Source organism: Pundamilia nyererei, unplaced genomic scaffold (genome assembly GCF_000239375.1).
Source record: "Pundamilia nyererei isolate P.nyererei 1_Seehausen unplaced genomic scaffold, PunNye1.0 scaffold00043, whole genome shotgun sequence".
NCBI lineage: Eukaryota > Metazoa > Chordata > Actinopteri > Cichliformes > Cichlidae > Pundamilia > Pundamilia nyererei.
Window position 1 is genome coordinate 2,590,745 of NW_005187444.1, and position 15,771 is coordinate 2,606,515.

The following is a 15,771-nucleotide window of genomic DNA, read 5'->3' on the forward strand; positions in this document are numbered from 1 at the left end:
CACACACACACACACACACAGATTCACTCAAATGCATAAATACAGACTTAATAAAAACACCCTTTGAAACTAGACTGTAGCTGCTCAAATTTTAATCACCACATTTCATTAATTCATTCCTTTTTCCAGAAGCATGCTGGTCTCCATCCAGTGATTTTGGTGAAAGAAAAAGATTCAAAATGTTAATTTTCTTCTGATGAAAATTAACTTTTGTTTATCTTTTACTTTTACTATGGAAAATAAATTACAGCACTGAATATGCTGAACATTTTATCAAGGCCACAGGTCTTAAGAAAAAAAAGGGGCTTTTTGAGCCTTGGCTTGGTGTATTTATTTGAGAGTCAGTTACGACCCACACAGGGACCTCCTGCTGTCCCACCTGGCATGCACAAATTAAGGCACACTCAGGCAACAACTGAACAAAAACACAGTGATCCACCAATCATTTTGTAGAACACAAAAGAAAAAAAGGCCGGTGGAAAAAAAGTTTGCTTGACAGTACATGCTGCCTCATGTTCTTTGATCCTTGCTATTGCACCTAAGAAGCCTCTTTTTTTTCATTTAGCTGAATTTTGAATGGTGCAATGGAAAGTTTCTTTCACTAAAAAATACTACATCAAAAGTGGTCGGCGAGTGGAAAGTTCTCTTTGTCCTATTAAGCGGCAAAAAAATAGGTAAAAACTACAATGTGTTTTACATGGGATGGAATTTTTTTCTAAAACTCAACTGAAGCTTTTGAGTAACTCAACTGAAGCAATTCTGTTCATAATTTCCTAGGTGTAGCCAAGTGGCAGAAGGCTTCTGCTTGGGTGGTCAGTGCCCACTCTGGGTTGGAACTGTGGGGGATACTTAAACTTGAGTTCAAGTATCTCAGGGTCTTGTTCACGAGTGAATTTATAGCTTTTTTGTTTTGTTTTGTTTAGAAACATCAGACGCAGCTCATCAACTCTTCATGTTTACTTCAATTTTTTTGTTGTGCATTTTTTGGGTGAAATTTTTCACAAAATTTAAACACTTTAGGTGTATATATACATTCAACGACACATTTGCATCCAAAAAAGTTGTAATTTCATATTTTTTTTGCAACAGGTTTGAAGTCTAAAGGCTTTTAGTCTTTTCTTCTTTAGATTCTATTTAAACTATTATGAAAAGTTCAGAATTTGACACAACTGTCATTTGTGCCTCAAACAGACTTCCTTTACATACATGTAGTGGTGCCCCTATGTTTAGGATCGCAAATCCTGGTGTATGTCCCCTCACCCCCAAACAGTTGTGGTAGATGGCTGTCCCTCCTAGAGCCTGGTTCTGCTGGAGGTTTATTCCTGTTAAAAGGGAGTTTTTCTTTACTACTGTCACCAATTGCTTGCCCATAGGGGATCTTCTGTTGGGCTTTTCTCTATGTTATTGTAGGGTCTTTACCATGCATACTAAGGCACCTTAAGGTAACATTTGTTGTGATTTGATGCTACATAAATTAAATGGAATTGAACTGGACTGAATTAAAATGTTTATTAGGGATCACTCAGATTTTATTTAAAGACATTTTTTCTCATGGGACTCTGCCTCCCAAAGTACCCCTAAATAAAGCAACCACGATTCATCACTGTAAAGACTGATTAATGGATTACTGTGAGATCAATAACGTGCAGATCCAAGTGTTTGCTCATGTAAAACTCTTAAATTCATAATCACAAAACCAACAAAAACAGACGCTGACATACAAAATGTTTTTAGTGGTGAATTACCTTCTGACAAAGTACTTATAACAAAAAGAAAGAGAAGAAAATGCCATTTGCCCACGCGTGATTTGTTTTCATTGCATAACATTTATTCTTGCATTCATTCTGCAGTTTCAAGACACAGAAGAAAATTGTGAAAGGGAGCTTCTGCACTGCACACATTCTTGGACATTTTTATGGCATTAAGCTTTTACCCTCCACTGCCTTTGGCCAAAAGTTGCAACCACAAGTGCAGATATTAATTACTCTCAGCGTTGTGGTTGTATTTTAGCAATTAAAATCCCACTGGGTCCTCAAAAGAGGCCAACTGGGGAGTTATCAGTAAACAGGAATATTACTCTTTAATTGGCTGTCCAACAGTGATGGCACTTAAGTCATAATTAGTCGTTATACTCTGAGGTCTATATGTGCTGCAAGATGATACTAATGTGGGATCGTGTGTGTCTCTGTGTGCGTGCGTGTATCGTTGCAGAAATGTTAGCAGTGCATTGACTGAGATAAATAAACAGATACTAATGGTTTTTGTTGATTTAGGTTTTTCTAATGAGCTCATTCAACCAAAGGAATGGTGTAAAACTAGTCTGAAAGTACAAGTCTCTCAACGGCAGCTTGTTTTACTCTGGAAGAGTCATGGAAAGAATGTAGAACTAAAGCTAAAAGTCTGTTGCTGCTGGAAAATTGCAAGTGATGTGAAATTACGTCTCTTGAGTTTAAAAAAAAAAGAAGGTGAATACAGTATCTGTGCTGTCAACAGCAATAACTTAATGTCCACAACATTTTATTGAGACACTTAGTAAAACATTTGGGAAAAGGAAGCCTGTGTAAACCAGACAGCAAATGTGACCACAATTAGAAACACTACAGGTCGATCTGTTGAAAGCTAACTACATTTTTTCTTTCATTGATGCAGCAGAACAGTATGCAAATAACACGCCCTAATAAAGCTGCTAAAAGTACACTTCTAGAGTTACTTTCAGCTGCTCTCTTATTCCTACGATGTGTCCTAAGATGCAGGTTGCACTAAAAACTCATTTTAGTTTTTACACCAGTTGCCCTTCCTAAAGCAACCCTAAAGGGATTTTTGTCTCTGCCCAGGACTGAACCACTGATCTTTTGCTTTACAGGTAAACTGAGCCAAGCATGTTTGTTGGGAAATAGAGATGCAGTGTAGTTGCTGCTCTTGTGCTGTCAATTTTATTATTTCCAAAGCCTTATTAAAAAGCACCTACTGCTATAGTAATCTTACAATTATTTAAAAAAAAAACACATGGCATTTCATGTTATAGATGGAGACCTTGGGTCTTAGATAGCCTAAGATACAGTTTGTCTAACAACAGAAACAAGATTTCACATTTCTTTATATGCATCTTGAAAATATGCAGACTTGCATCATTTTAATCCCTTGACCAAAAGAAATTATCTACAAAGTTTGGACACATTATTTCTTCCTAATTTGTGAGTTTTGGAGAAGTGAAGTTCTATCAACTTCTGAAAGCATTTTTTTAAAGAAGGAGAAATTTCAATCATTGTTTGCTGAAATAAAAAGAGGAAGACAGAGAAAAAGTTTTCCAAGCAAAAGATGTGACACATAAAATATTCAGGTCTCACAGGAGCCAGAGAGAAGTGTCTTCTTGCATTAGAAGTCCTCTGATCCTTTTCCTTCCCCAAATGCCAGGTGTATATATAGCTATAGTTTGGGAAAGTGTTTAGCATAGTACAAGTGGGGGTACAAATATTCCCATTTTTGATGAAAATAGAGATGGATGGTTTGCTGATTTTTTTATTTGTTAATTACCCCCTTAAAAATGTTCAAATTGCTACTGAAAGAAAACAAAAGAATGGCAACAACATACACAGACTACTGAAGATGATGTAGAGGGAGGAAAGTGAAAGTTCAAGAGCTAAGAAACTGAGAAAAACTCTACAAGCTACAATACTTGGTCTCATGATCATGGTCAAACCAAAACAATATCAAAAGAACCTGTGTTTTTTAGGCTGTCTGCTTAGTCCTCCTCTTTATTCATACATATTTCATCAGGTTTCAACAAAGCGAGGCAGGAGCATATTCTATCACAAAAGCCTGTGAACACAGTCCCACGTGTATGCTGGACAACACACATGCGCGCACACACAAAGCAACTCAATTGTCTCAGTGCTGAGTTGGAGTGTTACAAGTCCAGGCTCAGCATTAGTGCCCTTAGGTGAAAAAGAAGCTACAGTGAAAGCAAGAAGACCCTCAATTGTCTCTCCAAGGAGAGGAAGGCTTATGAAAAGAGCTGAGTGTTTTTTTTATCAAAGGGATGGCAATACAAAGGACACATTTTGCAGATCGACACTCAGACATCTTTTTTCCTATTACTTGGTGTATTTCCCAATCATTAGTGAAAATTTAATGTTTAACTCTTCAATAATAGGGAGGTGTTAGGTCCTTTTTAATGCTATTGTAAATGAATGAATTCTCAAACTTTTGATGACAAGTTTTTCCAACTTGGGAAAAATTCTCTCTCAAAGAGAGACAGCATCACACACTGTTAGAGGTCTGCCTCACCACCACATATTTCAAATACAACAAAGGTTTCTACAGGCAAAAACATGGCTGTCACCTATTGTAGCCAACCTTTACATGGAAGAAGTGGAAAGAAAGGCTCTTGGCTCTTTTAAAGGGAGAGTACCCAGCCACTGGTACAGATATGTAGACGACACCTGAGTGATCAGGACTCTACATCACCGGGCAGAACATGTTCCCTCTAAGCCTGAAGGGAAAAAGAAGGAACACACATATGTAAAGGAAGCGCTTAAGACATGCGGTTATCCTAATTGGGCTTTCATCGAGTCAGCAAAGAGGCACAGAAAAGAAGACCAGACACCAGCGAGGGAGGATAAGAAGGACAGACACAACAACATTGTCATCCCCTATGTAGCCGGTGTATCAGAAAAACTCAGGAGAGTTTTCTCCAAGCACGACATCCCGGTGTATTTCAGACCCAGCAACACGCTCAGACAGAAACTGGTTCATCCCAAAGACAAAACTCCTAAACACAAAATTAACAATGTGGTGTATGCTGTACAGTGCAGCGAGGAATGCTCAGACCTCTACATTGGAGAGACCAAACAGCCACTTCACAAGCGCATGGCACAACACAGAAGAGCCACCTCCACAGGACAAGACTCAGCAGTCCATCTGCATCTTAAGGATAAAGGACACTCTTTCGAGGATGCCAATGTTCACATTTTGGACAGAGAGGACAGATGGTTTGAAAGAGGAGTGAAAGAAGCCATTTATGTCCACTGTGAGCGACCATCTTTGAACAGAGGCGGTGGTTTACGACACCAACTGTCTGCCATCTATAATCCAGTGCTGAGATCCCTTCCCAGACGCCTTAACGCCCACTCACATCCTGGGCCATCAGACCTCAGGAAATCACATGAGAGGATGGGGCCAGGTTTCACAATGAGCTCACCTGAAACCTTGGCTGATTGTGACCCACACCCATTTTCACTCCTTGGCTCATGTGATTAGGTAGAGGGTCATTAGGGGGCCCATTGTCCCTCTCGGTGGACAGGGCTTAAATCTGGGACTCTCCATCATTTGACCTTAGAACTGAAGAAGCTTCTCGGATGAGAGGTGAAACGTCTTCAAGCAACTTAAAGAAGTCCAGACGCTTTTCTTTCCAAGCTACTTAGACTCTCTCTCAGAGAACTCGGTGGTGGACCAATAGGTAAATCTTTGGATCCACCATCTCTTAGTCTCGTCACTTTGATGTTTCCCTGTGAGCCTCATTCAAAAGCTTTTCACATATCTGGTGTTTTGTTTTTTGCCTATTTAGCAACAATAGGCAGTACTGTAGTAAAATAGTACTGACATGCCCCTTTTTATTAATTGGCTACATTGTTAGCAGTTACTTACTTGCCCAAGCAGTGTGATAGATTTCTTTCAGGTACGTTTGTGTGGTCTGGTGCGTAAAAGTCTAATATTTACCTTCTTTCAGATCCGCATTTGCTCTCTACCAACTACAGGGGAAATATCTGGTTTGCTAAATAGTCCACAAAGTTTGCGAGCTATCTGTTGTGTTGAGCTGCAGTTTGTTGCTGAGCAGGCGGCGTTAGTGCTTACAGACTTTTGAATGAAAACACCTTGGAATATAATATACTGGATAAACACCTTAAATCCAGGGGTGACATTTGTCTGTAGGTTCTTTAGAAAAGCTTTTATTATTGTTATAAATATATTTATTAAACCTGCTTTATGATTTAAATACACAGTAAACCGTGTCTTCAATAATAGGCTATTAACCAGACATTTGTTTGTATTTATTGTTTAGTGATTTCATTTTCTATAATGATAGATATTATAAATACAGAGCACTCTTAACAGCCCTAAAATTCACAACATCTTGCTCTTGACCTCAGTAAAATGTGATGAAAAGACAGACTGTGGTGCTTCACAACTTATTCTGCTGTTCCGAACTACTGGGTTAAAACATTTCTCTCTTTCTGTGTGGTATACACTCTTGTGCTACCATGTACTGTCATAGCACATAACAGGCACTGACCAAAGACAATTTATTTCTTTGTAACAAAACAGAAGATTTTACAGCATTCAATAAGCGACAGCATTCAAAAATACCAAAATGACCTTCACTAAGGCACTGGCTAAAGCATCTTTTTGGCATCTTTTAACTAAGACACAATGAAGATAGGAGAATTGGGTTCCTTTTCATTGCCTGTCTGGGAGCTTTGAAAGATAAATTAACCATGACTGTTAGCGGTTAACCCGTTTCTTAATTAATTAATGGACTTTTTTTTTCTCTGTTAGTTACATGTGTAATTATCACCATAATCCTTAATTAACAATGACCTTGTGTTCACTGAGTTGATGAAAACTCCTCTGTCTGACAGCTCCAGCTTGGTCAAGATTGGCTCATGTAACAGGACAATGATGCCAAGCGCTGCAACAAATCAGCAACAGGATGGCTCAAAAAGGAATGGCTCAAGGCCTTGCAGTGACCCAAAGTCCAGACCTCGACCCAAATTAAATACTGTGGGAGGGACCTTAAGCAAGCTGTGTATAAACAAATGCCTATAGACCAAAACTCCTCCACAATGATTTGACAGACCGATAAGCTCATGTTTCAGTCATCCTTTAAGTTATTGCTGCTAGAGTTGCTTCCTATTAAACTAAGCTATTAAATTACAGGGCTGCTTAGTTTACTTAGAAAAACTTTCTTTTTCACATGACTGTAACAAAAGCAAACAAAAACATACACGACAGTGGTAATAATTTACTTACTTAGTTATTTTAAAAAATGGTTGCTCACTGAAAAAGTTTATTATTTGAAGAAGATGAGGATAAAATAAACCAAAACTAAATCTCAGTTCTTAAATGATAGACATTTCAGATTGACAGTTTTCTCTGAAACCTTTTATAGAGTCAAAACGCTTCAGAAACAATGTAAAAAAAATTGCACAGTGGTCAAATTTAAAGCATTTCATTGCATTTTTTTTTCAAAACGTTTCATCTACTTATACAAATACTTACTGTTATGATTAATGAAATAATGAAATTCTCTGTGGAATAACATGAAATAATGACCCACGTTTTCCTAAAACAACATACATGTTTGTTGCATTTAATCTGAAAACTGAGTTGCACTATGCAACACATTTATACACATTTATATGTCCTCTGCATCTATTCAGCTATTTCCTCTTAACTGAACAAGAAATTTAGACTCAAACAAAGCTGTAGTCATGAAACAGATACACTCCTTCAGAACACGCGCGGTTTTGTACTGACAATGAGAGTTCTTCACTCTTGGTGATTTGGTGTGCAGGGGATCATACAAAGCTCTCCTCCATGTTGGAACACAGCAGGAAAGAGTCAACTAGACGTGGTTTGATCAGCTGCTGGTGGTCGGCTGCCTCGATGCTGTCTGGACAGCCTGCTGCCAGCCTCCTCAAAGCAGCCTGAAGACATGCACAGTAAGCGTGTTAGCAAACACACGTACCACACAGACATTCATGTTATCATATCTCATCATTGTGCTGCACATATACAGTAAATATGCAATCATGCATACAGGCAACTGCACATGAATAATATGGCTTGACAACCAAAAAGAAACTTATGCATCCTTACAGTTTCAGCAAGAAACTGTAATGAAAATACCAAATTCAATCCTATAACCTTTACTGGGCTAGAAGTTCTTTAAAATCACCCTGTTTTTTGTTTATTTGAAGAGCGTACAAGTTTTACACATGATGCCTCTAATCCATTCAGCCACGAGAGCCTCCAACATTTATGTTGAAAATTACAAATGATCTGTGAAAGCTCGGCGTCTTTTGAAGGTAAAACTTCAACATCTACAAACGCGCTACTTAACCCTTGGCCAAAAGGATAAGATGGAATCGCATTAATTTGAATAGACTGTGGTTACAGTAAAGAAGAAGGCATTTCTCAGCGCAGCGAGGCAGCCCAATTAAGCTCCTGACCATTATGTGCTTCAAATCCCCTCATCAGCCCCAAGATCTGGTCTCAATAATTATGGTTAGAATGATAGAATGATAATGTATGAGCAGAGATATTATTCATGATATGTACATATTTAAACACGCAGCGTCTGAAATGGTGCTTTCTCAGCGTGGCTTGGAGAGGATAAGGTTGATATATTTTCTGCTTTTTAAAAATTGCCTTTTAAATGTAATTAAATAGGACAATATTAGGAGCACTGATTGTGGGCCTGTGGTGTATTGCGCTTACTTTTACTGCTGAAAATGTATAGTATATTAGGAGTCAAATTTAAATAGGCAGTTTGTGAGTTTGAATGATGTATTTGTATTCAGTACACAGAATAATTTACACATATGTAAAGGTTTGTATGTGCACACACAAATAAAAACACACGGTTTATACCTACCAGGCAAGCCACCAGCACAGAGTCACTGTTATTTCTCTCAGTAGGGGAGCGACACAGCTCAATAAGGCGAGGAACAGCTAAAGACAAGAGAGGAACATTTCAGTTAGCAGCTTGTCCAACTCTTTGATGTCAAACAGAGCAACTGTAGCTGTGTGTTGTAGACTTCTGGGTAAAAGTCTTTTTTAGCATTCTGTGATCAATAAATTGAATACCACCCCTTTAAAAAAGAAGAGAGATTCAGTCGCTCTGTCACTTCTGATACAGACTATGAAACATGTAACTTTTTCAAATTCAGATTAAAGGATTCAGAAAAATCAGCTATGCAGAATAACATATGTGCAACCAATACTCTTAAATTATTTCCCTCTGGTCTATCAGGCATTTTTTAAAAGAGTATTGATTATGAGGATTTGATATCCAACTAATATCTTTATGTGGCCAAAATCATTTTTACTTATGTCAGTCAAAACCAGCTGATCATCTGATTACGGTAGTGGCTTTACGTTGCAATATAAACCTCTCTGAGGCAACTGTTGTGAATTGGCGCAATGTAAAATAGATTTTATTGAATTGCATAAATGCATATGTTTGTATTAAGATGGTTGCATAAATATACAAAACAAAACAAAAAACAGACTTAAAAAAAAAAAAAGCTACAAAACTGATAAAACGGAAACAAAATACTTTCCATTTTCCTACTGTCTGTCTGTGACCCTCTAGTGGCCACCGACAGACTTACAGCACTTATGTGTGCGTGTGTGTGTGTGTGTGTTTTATATATTCGTTTACTTATGCCAGATGTGTGGATTGGACGTGTGTGTTTTTTGGAACATTTAACAATTTTTTTTATTAAATACACATATCACCTTGTACAAAATGCATTTCATTTACTTCTTTTGTACATTTTGTACAATGCGATATTTAATAAGTAAGATAATTGTTAAGTGTTCCAAAAGACACAAAGCCTCACTACCTTTGAGCTGGATAGCTGTTTGGGCCACATCAGGGTCTCTGCTCAGTCGGGCCAGTGTGACGGCAGCTTTCTGCTGGACACGCTCACAGGCAGCGCCCTCTGATGGACTGGAAGAGGATGGTTTTTCTCCCAGCAACAGTAGCAGTCTTTCTATACCTTGAATATATAATATCCAGCACAGATTAGCCAGGCAGGAAAATAACACATAGGAACCAGCAAAATGTAAAATGTAATATAAGAGCAGGAACAAAACAACACATTTAGAGAGACTTGAGAGTTTCCAGACAAAAAGTTACACAAGAGTCAAGGTTTCAAGTGAAAAAGAAAGAAGCAAAACTTTCTACACATGCCTGTGAGAAAGGATATAGAAAAAGTGCAGTTAGTATAATAAAGAAAAAAATTACTGAAGGCAGTCAGTCAGCCCTTCAGCCAGTTATTGTTAAATAATATTTCAAAATTATTCTGAAAAATAAGTTCTAAGGCTAACACCCTAAGGGCAATGCTATAATTCAAAGGCCAAAACTCATAAAGTGACATTGAGAGATAATAAATCTAAATCATTTTTAGCTGCTTAATACATGATAAAAATGTTTTGTAACAAAAACAATCAGATTTTTTTTTCACTGAGGTGCTCGTATGAAAAATAAAATCAAACTGGCCTTAATGAGCAGAAAAAGAGACTGAAACTGCCAACCTTCGATAGTGTGAGACTGAGACAGTGACTCAGACACATCTATCTATCTCACTCTTTTATAGTGTAAGAAGTACAGAGCCAGTGGAATACGTTAAACAGAAAAAGGAAAAGAGTTTGAAAAAATACAAATGGGAATGATGAAAGGATTACAAAATGATACAAAACACATATTATCTCTTTGTAACTCTATTTAACAAATAATACCTCTTTATTAAAAATATATATGTCTGATGTTTTCAGCTCTTCTAAGCTAGTTCACAGAAATTAAAGTGATGCTGCCCTCCTGAGGAATAAAAAAGAATTACACTGAAGCGTCTTACTTTTACTTTCATCTAGTCGGCAGTTTGGTAGTTTCCACTACCATTAATTTAATTTAAAGTTTTATATTCATTTTGGAGGTTTAGTGGAGTATTAAGTTTAAAGGAGTTCCTAATATTTGAACCCTCTTAGGTACAAGAGGTGGGCGAAACAAATGTGTAGGAATGCTCCAGTCATGTACAACAACACTAACCACCAGTATAAATTATCACCTTTTTGAAAACATTAGCAAAAACTGAAAATGTAGAAGCTTCATTAAAGGAGAGTTTATTTCAGAGCTGCTGTAATAGAGTGCATTAGATTTTACAGGTGTACCTAATCAAGAGGCCCGTGAGTGTATTATCTTGATTAAATTGCAGTGTAGCCAGGAAAAAAATCCCAAATATGGGTAAAAAGGAATGAAAAGCCATAGTTAGAAAACAGACTACCTTGTTCTTGCAGGACTTCAGATGCACATTGCTCTAAGACAGACAGGTTTGCCAAGATTGTCACCACCTACGATTTAAACAAAAACAAAATGATTAAAGGTCTGGCAAAGAACTATAGTTGAGAGCACTGCTTAAAAACAGGTTGATTTTTGCATTATTGTTAGTAATAGTGTAATTATATAGTATGTCTGCTTTTATGTGACACTTAGGGTAAGAAAAACATTGCATACATGTGTGTGAATGTGAGAGTGAATGAATAGTGGCATTGTAAAGCGCTTTGGGTGCCTTGAAAAGCGCTATATAAATCCAATCCATTATTATTATTATTATTATTATTATTATTATTATTATTATTATTATTATTATTATTATTATTATTATTATTATTATTATTATGTGACACTTAGGGTAAGAAAAACATTGCATACATGGAAACATGTACCTGGTCTTTGGAGTAGGGTGTGTCAACTCTCTGGCGGTCTTTGCAGGCCTGAAGTAAGATGTGGATGGCATTAAGCTGCAGGAGGATCTCACAGGCCATGCTGTCGAAGAAGGTGATATTGGCCAAGGCAGCCGACGCCAGGAGGAACACTTCACCACAGGATGCGGTCTCACACAACTCTGAGAGAAAAAAAAAAGACGTAACGTACCAAACTGCAGGGGTATTATTAATACACCGTAACATCCAAAATGCAAGTAAAGCAAACCACAAAATATACGACTGATCCCCTCTCTTTCGCTTGTTTAGAGTTTTATAGAGGTTTAAAAGAAATTCAGTAAGGTAGTAAAGTTTAGCCTCGTGCTAAAACAATCACGTACTCATAATTTTCTATGAAATCAAAACAACTTTTTCCTCCTATAAATCAGTGGTCAGGGTGAGATCATCACCACTGCGTCCACTCACTGATGAGCGCCGTGACAATGTCGTGCATGCTCTCCAGGAAGCTGGCGAGGTGCTGAGTGGATGTGTGGTGAGGCGAAGTGATCTGAGCTACAACAGCTGCCGCTTCAGCTCTGGCTGCCTCCACGCTGCTGTCATCAGTCAAGATGTCTGCCAGGCACAGGATCCCGTCCACCTATTAGACATACAGCAGGGACTGTTTTACTGCTGCAGTGGAAACACGCGGTCATATTCTTTTCATACTCACTTATTTGTCTTATTTCTTTTATTCCAAAATTGCGCGCAAACAGAAATATAGCTGCTCGGCGAATGGGGAAACTATGTACATGTACTTTATTTCACTGTGAGACAAGAGGTTTTAACTGATGGCTTATCGTCACATGATATACAGTGGCCTGCATCATCTTTGGTCTCACACGTTAGCACGTTAACCTTGATCGTAAACAGCTTAGACTAACAAAATGTAAAGGATATGGATTCATTACTAACATTTCATTAAAGGTTCTATTTATTAGAATTTGGTTCAGGATCAGGCACTGGCAAAACAACACAGATGCGAGGAAAACTCAAACATGTTGAATCCTCAATGTGGTTCTTAAAACCCATTTCTGATTCCTAAGCTGAAGAGCTTCAACTAACAACACATTTGCAGTGGCTGTCCAGACGGACAGTGACGTTTCCATGGTATCAGCTTGACTAAAGCCAGCACCTCTCCCCATAAAGCCATCAATATTTTAAAAACACCACTTCCTTTTAATGGCCAACTACTAGAGTTAATGTGCTGCTGCGAAACTTGTATATCTGACTGGCATCGACCCAGAGCGTGTGCATCATCGGTGAGGAAGTAAGGGAGGAACTCAGAGTTATAGGAGAGAAGGAAGTACTCATCCCTATAAACAAAACTTTTCTTGTGGGCATGAGGTCATGTATTGATTTAATGTATGCTCCAATGAATTTGTGTTTGCTTATTTGTTTGTACGTGGCTGTAAGACTGTAGAGGAACGAGGAAATAAAGAGGTAGGACAGGTTTCTATCCACTTGGGGGCAGTGTTGATCAGTTCATGCAAACATTGCTACTGATGTTAGCGGCTACTCTGCAAATCTCTGCAGTAGTTTTGAACAAATTTTTCATATCTTTAAGAGTTGAAAGTCAGAGGATACTGTGAAAAAAGTCAGAACTACAAGTTAAACGTTTTAATCATACTTGAATTTATGCACGGGAAAACTGCAGTATTCTAAACATCAGCTACTTTAGAGTTTGCAGTCATTTTTCAATCATAGCTTTTGTTGCCATTCATGATAAAACAAATTTGCTCGCCGTCACTCCTGAAAACAGTTTACACAAGTTTGCAGACGGATATCTCGAGTGGAGCACTCAGCCAGCCACACCTGTCAGTCATATCTGCTGACGAGCATCAACGCACCAAGCTTCACAGGGCAATTCCCTATTTTTGTCTCTGTGGACGTCAGCAGCACTGTGCCAGCGCGACCCACTGACGTGGAACAATCTACTCTCTACACCTCCGTTCATCGACTGCTCCCCTGTCCCCTCTTCCCTAACTCCTCCTCCTCGCTAAAATAGGATGATCCCCAGCTCCTCGTCTATCAGACCAGAGGATGTGTCTCATTTATCATCAGGATCAATGACAAATAACTTTCCTTCTTTACTAGGAATATTAAAAGAAATAGTTTAAGACACCTGCTCACAGTTTGAAGTGTTTCTGTGGTAGATCCCTGCTGTGACTGAGATCACGGAAAGGACATACTGTAGAACCGAGAGAATTTCATAAGGTCTTGGTCTGCAATAGCCAACTTCGTGCTAAATCTCCTGGTACAACCCTACACACTGAAAAAAAAAGATTCTTTACCATCAATAAAGATGAAGGAATACTTTCAAGTAAAATGCAAGTGAAATAAAAGTGTTATTTATTGAAATAATGTATCACTAAGGAAATATGCTTGGTATAAATTAATGTTAACAATCAAGTAAATTTCCTTTTACCAAATTCCAAGACTAACACTTTAGAACAGCGGTCTCCAACCTTTTTTGCCCCACGGACCGGTTTATGCCAGACAATATTTTCACGGACCGGCCTTTAAGGTGTCGCGGATAAATACAACAAAATAAAACTAGTACCGGTACCGAAAAAAATAAGATTTATTCATAATACACATGAAAAGACCCAGGAAAACCGAGTTAACGATAAAAACGATAACAAAATAATGCTGAAAACCGATAAAAACCCTGAAAACCACACATTTCACACCTGAGCCTCAACTCTCGCGGCCTGGTACCAAACGACTCACGGACCGGTACTGGTCCGAGGGTTGGGGACCGCTGCTTTAGAATGTGCCTATGTAAAAGAATTACATGGAACATTTACAGTAATCAGGTTAGTAAAAGTCAGCATTTTGGGCATAAAATATTTTTCGAGTGTGGCCACTGCTTATTGAACTCTTATTTGAAATTTTACGAGTGTGGGTTGAAACCTTCACTTTCAGTCAGTTAAATATCGCACTGACCCATGCTCTCTGCCCACGATGCAAAGCTGTTCCTTTTCTTTGTTCATTGAGCATATCTTTTCTGAATCAATAACCAACCTTGCCTTTTCTGAATTCACCTGGAAATGTTATGATTACATAATGATCCGGTTGGGGATAAAACTAAGAAGTATAGCCACCAGTGAGCACTGCAGGTGCGTTATGGGCCCCCTTTATTTGATCCTTCAACGATGACAGTTGTGTTTCTCAAGCCTGAGCGAATCGCCAGTGAGCGGTTGGTAGCGTAGACTTGCCTGACAGCTTTTCCCCCTGGAAGAGGCTGCTAATCTGGGGCGGACTTTGGTTCCCATTAAAGAGTTTTCATGCACGGATGATTCATGCTGTCCCAGCTGCTCTATATGTGAACAGACACCATTGTGGCATCATTATTCACTGCAATCAGGTTATATTTGTCTTTCTGTAAACGCTCGTCCCACACAGGTGCGTCTGTTGTTTATTTTGGTTGAATTCTCCATAGAGAATGAACAAGGACGAACAAAGATGGATGTATCGTTAGTCTTTCCTCTGCCTGTCTCACATTATTTCCTACACACACACACGCGCACACACACACACACATTCATGAGTTATATTTTGGTGTATTCACTATATAATTTTTCCAGAAGAGCAAAACATGTACCTTGCTTACGCACCCCCTCACCTACGCAATAAAACATTTCCTCAGCTTTAAATTACACAGCAGTGTTTAATAGTAGGTCCTCGGCTCTGAGGTAACTGGAGCTAGTGAGCTCATTCATGAAAATTTAATCAAGTAAATAAGAAAAGTGCGCAGCTCAGCTACTGTTGTTGAAAGTTTACTCCCTAAAAATACAGGCAGTTGTTCAGGAGTCAGAAATGGACTTGTGAAGAATGAAAAGCTGCCACATGAATATCAATTATTTACTGTGAGACACAATGCTGTTGCTGTTAAATTTGGAACTGACTGACAGCTTCCACATTTCATTTTGCAACTGAGAGCAGCCAAATGTAGAAACCAGCAGCAGTATGTTTATACTCTTTACCTGAGGTGAGTCTCACATGGCCCAGCAGTAATGAGCAACATTTTTAGGGAATGTAATTTTAATTACTGCTAAACACTAGCACCATCAGCAATGACACCACCTCATGTGTCTTGCATGAAGCATTAACTATATATATGTTCACATTTTCACCTGTGAAAATAAACTATACATACATATAGATACACACACACACACACACACACACACACACACACACACACACACACACACACACACA

At 38.4% G+C, this 15,771-nt stretch overlaps 1 protein-coding gene across 2 annotated transcripts in view; it reads right to left on the reverse strand.

Moving 5' to 3' along the window:
* Positions 1–6,033: 6,033 nt before the first annotated feature.
* insc (INSC spindle orientation adaptor protein) overlaps positions 6,034–15,771 on the reverse strand; it is a 53,386-nt gene continuing 43,648 nt past the window's right edge. For both annotated transcript variants that reach the window (XM_013910405.1, XM_005731508.1), the window contains exons 8-13: positions 11,974–12,145; positions 11,512–11,690; positions 11,070–11,136; positions 9,630–9,785; positions 8,657–8,733; positions 6,034–7,706 (exon numbers count right to left, since the gene is read on the reverse strand). In XM_013910405.1, the coding sequence (XP_013765859.1) occupies positions 7,578–7,706; positions 8,657–8,733; positions 9,630–9,785; positions 11,070–11,136; positions 11,512–11,690; positions 11,974–12,145 (780 nt within the window). In that variant the 3' untranslated portion in view covers positions 6,034–7,577. The remainder of the gene's footprint in view (positions 7,707–8,656; positions 8,734–9,629; positions 9,786–11,069; positions 11,137–11,511; positions 11,691–11,973; positions 12,146–15,771) is intronic.